At 39.6% G+C, this 3,941-nt stretch overlaps 1 protein-coding gene across 1 annotated transcript; it reads left to right on the top strand.

Moving 5' to 3' along the window:
* The first annotated feature begins 1,740 nt into the window (after nt 1-1,740).
* Nucleotides 1,741-2,694, top strand: LOC126960813 (olfactory receptor 6P1). The gene has a single exon (XM_050800531.1). The coding sequence runs from the start codon at nt 1,741-1,743 to the stop codon at nt 2,692-2,694; it is 954 nt and encodes a 317-aa protein (XP_050656488.1).
* Nucleotides 2,695-3,941: the final 1,247 nt, after the last annotated feature.

The raw sequence follows: 3,941 nt of genomic DNA, 5'->3' as shown, positions 1-3,941 counted from the left end.
TTTGTGTACTTGTTTAAACAAGTATCAGTGGATATCATTACCTTAGCACTGATATTTAGATTTCACTAGATTTCATTGAATATATAAAGAAGTAATCTGTTTCATTTGAAAGTTCAATTCTCATAGTGCAGTAAAAAATTAGACTCCCTGTGGCCACATAAATGTCTGATAAAACAATAGATGTTGTGTCTGTAGTCCTACCTACACAGGAGGCTGAAGTGAAAGGATTCCTTGAGCCCAGGAGTTGGAGTCCAGCCTGAAGAACACAGCAAGGACTCATCTTTAAAAAAAAAAAAAAAAATTGATGTCAAGTTAAAACTATGTAAATTAGTATATCATTTTTTAAATTTCTTAGAGGAAAATAATGTTTAAAGACAGGTACCTAAATCACACCAAAAATGAAAATGCTTAATGACATGTGACCCAATCTCAAGTCAGACTTGTAATTTTACCAGGGTCTCCCTGGAGATGTCAGGTCACTGGCAATGTTAATGGAGGACTGGAAAAGCGTAGAAGAATGGTTGGGGAAATGACTTCCTCTTTCATTTTCCTGCCTTCCCAGTTGCATCAGTTTCCCATGGTTGCTGTAATAAACGGCCACAAATGTGGTGGGTTAAAACAACAGAGAGTTGTTTTCTCACAGTTCTTGAGGCCAGAAATGCGAAATCAGTATCACTTGGCTCAATTCAAGGCGTAGGCAGAGCCGCACTCCCTCTTGAGGCTCTTGAGAAATTCTTCCTTGCATCTTTTAGCTTCTGATGGCTGTGGGCATTCATTCAAGATAAACATCCTGTGGCCAAATCATTGCAGTCTTCAAGGCCAGCATCCTTAAATCTCTCTCTGCTTCATCTTTACATTGCCTTCTCCTCTGTGCATCTGTTTCAAGTTTCACTCTGTCTCTGTCTTGTAAAGACCTTTTTCATTGTATTTAAGGCCCACCTAGAAAATCCAGGATAAGCGCTCCATCTCAAAGTCCTTAATTAATCATATTTGCAAAATAATTGCCATATGATGTATAGATTCCAGGAATTAAGACATGTACAACTTTCAGGAGGTCAATTTTTAACATATTATACCTCCTGGAAATAAGACAGTCTAATTCTAGCACTAAAAATGTATTCAAAAATAAATGTAAAGTGAATGGAAAAATAACTATTCTCTGGAGCAGAGCTTCATAATCTCCTTTGTATTGAATTGTCTCTCCATTTGGAAATGAATATTTTTCAAACCAATCTGCATACTGTCATGTTGCCTTGCATTATAGTTCAAGCGATCTCCCTGAGTTATTGCTTCCTCTTAGTACAATTTCCCTTGAGAGATAAGCTTGTAGGCTCCAACTTGAGGTCACACCTTCTTTTATTCACTCATTCAACACCTACTGAGTAAAGGTGCTGTGGGCTTAGGAGTTTATAGTTGTTTCTAAAGGGTGTAAAGGAAGAGCACATCCTGGACAAGAATCAAAATGCCAAGGCAGTTCTGAAATTACTCAGAAAGTATTTATCAAATACCCACTGTAGTTAAGATCGCTAGGTAATTGAGTACTCAGGTCTGTTAACTTTTCCTATAAGGTGAGAGAAAAAACAGCAAAGTGAAGAGGGAAAATGATATAATAATTAATATACCACTAAGCATCTTCAGTGGTTATAACCTGTGAGAGTATGTTGGCGGTTTGTTGCACCTACCTTTCAAACCTCTTGTTCTTCCTGTGATTTATTTGAGGCACTCAAGTGGACAGAGACCATGAGAAATTTGAGTGGAGGCCATGTCGAAGAGTTTGTCTTGGTGGGTTTCCCTACCACTCCTCCCTTCCAGCTGCTCCTCTTTGTCCTTTTCTTTGCAATTTACCTTCTGACATTGTTGGAGAATGCACTCATTGTCTTCACAATATGGCTCACTCCAAGCCTTCATCGCCCCATGTACTTTTTCCTTGGCCATCTTTCTTTCCTGGAGCTTTGGTACATCAACGTCACCATTCCTCGGCTCTTGGCAGCCTTTCTTACCCAGGATAGTAGAGTCTCCTATGTAGGTTGCATGACCCAACTCTACTTCTTTATTGCCTTAGCCTGTACTGAATGTGTGCTGTTGGCAGTTATGGCCTATGACCGCTACCTGGCCATCTGTGGACCACTCCATTACCCTAGTCTCATGCCTTCCAGTCTGGCCACTCGCCTTGCTGCTGCCTCTTGGGGCAGTGGCTTCTTCAGCTCCATGATGAAGCTTCTTTTTATTTCCCAATTGTCCTACTGTGGACCCAACGTTATCAACCACTTTTTCTGTGATATTTCACCACTACTCAACCTCACCTGTTCTGACAAGGAGCAAGCAGAGCTAGTAGACTTCCTTCTGGCCCTGGTGATGATTCTCCTCCCTCTATTGGCTGTGGTTTCATCATATGCTGCCATCATTGCAGCCATCCTGAGGATCCCTACTTCCAGGGGACGCCGCAAAGCCTTTTCCACTTGTGCCACTCATCTGGCAGTGGTTGTTATCTACTACTCCTCCACTCTCTTCACCTATGCACGGCCCCGGGCCATGTACACCTTCAACCACAACAAGATTGTCTCTGTGCTCTACACTGTCATTGTACCATCCCTCAACCCAGCCATCTACTGCCTGAGGAACAAGGAGGTGAAGGAGGCCTTCAGGAAGGCAGTGATGGGCAGATGTCACTATCCTAAGGATGTTCTGGACTGATATACAACAGGTCTTGGGAGAGGCGAAAATAGCAGAATCTTAATAGGGCCTCCTCAAGGATTCAGAATGGGCTTAAAGGGAACATAAATATAATTTGCCAACATTTTCTCTAAATATTGTCTGGGACCTTCTGATACAAATGAAAGTTTATGAATCATTTATTTTTTTACAGGGGTTTTCAAACTAAGGTTGGACTAGCTACATAAGAATCACCTGGAAATTTGTTAAAATAAGGATTCCCCCCAAAAAATATGTGGAGAGTGTTACTGAGTATGTTTGGAATGTTACCCTGCCATGAATAATTTTTAAAACTTCCTGGGATTCCTATTTCGTAGACAGTTTGGGATTCCCTGGTCTAAACCAAGCTCATTATTTTATAAGTGAGAAAATATAATATGAGAAAAAAAGGGAATTTACTGGTGGACAGCTCAAGAAAAAAATTTGGTAGACTTCCACGTAACAATTTCAAAGATCCAGATTCTCAAATCCCACATTCATAAGAAATTGCACAAGTATGTTATACCCCAAGACCTAATTTCATATCATCTTATCAATACCCTTTACCTCTACAAAACTCATATTCATTGAAAGTCAAAGCAGAGAGAGATGCAATGCTGATATTTAGCCATATATTCATGACTCAATATGGCTAAATATCCTCTCCTTCTCCCTTCTTTGAGTCTCAGGGGAATATAAAGCTGCTTGACCTAACAAATATTGACCAAGTAGTAGGTAAAATGTTCTACAAAGCTTATATACAGATCTTCTCTTTCACTATGGCCAGCACTTGTTTTAACTAATTAGTGCCAGGGCCATACCAATTGTGAAATATTTTAAATTATGTTCCTAGTCAAAGGACTGTAAGAACAGAAAATGCCTCCATAAGAAAGAAGATTGAAGAGCCATAGATAGGATGCAGATATCTCTATGGCAATTGGGATGTCTCAGGTTCATAGTCTGAATCATAGGTTCCTTTGATTGTTGGAAAGTTACTTGAATTGCTCAGAGAAGTTTTTCTTATCTTGAATCTAGGCTCATTAACCCAAATTTCTGCATATTGAACCAAATTCAATGATTATTTAGATGCAGGATATGTGACACGAAATAAATATGCAATTGAACAAATTCCAATAAACACAGATTGTTGATCAGTGCACATTTGCCTATTCTGAGACAGATTTTGAGGGAGAAAAAGATATGTGTCCATCAATGCAAACTCCTGTATCAACAATCATTTTAGCTTTTCC

Source organism: Macaca thibetana, chromosome 1 (genome assembly GCF_024542745.1).
Source record: "Macaca thibetana thibetana isolate TM-01 chromosome 1, ASM2454274v1, whole genome shotgun sequence".
NCBI lineage: Eukaryota > Metazoa > Chordata > Mammalia > Primates > Cercopithecidae > Macaca > Macaca thibetana.
The sequence above is the reverse complement of the archived record's forward strand: the minus strand, read 5'-3'. Positions and strand labels throughout refer to the sequence as shown.

Excerpts from the sequence above, each read along its gene's own strand:
- LOC126960813 (XM_050800531.1), top strand. The coding sequence starts at position 1,741 with ATGAGAAATTTGAGTGGAGGCCATGTCGAAGAGTTTGTCTTGGTGGGT.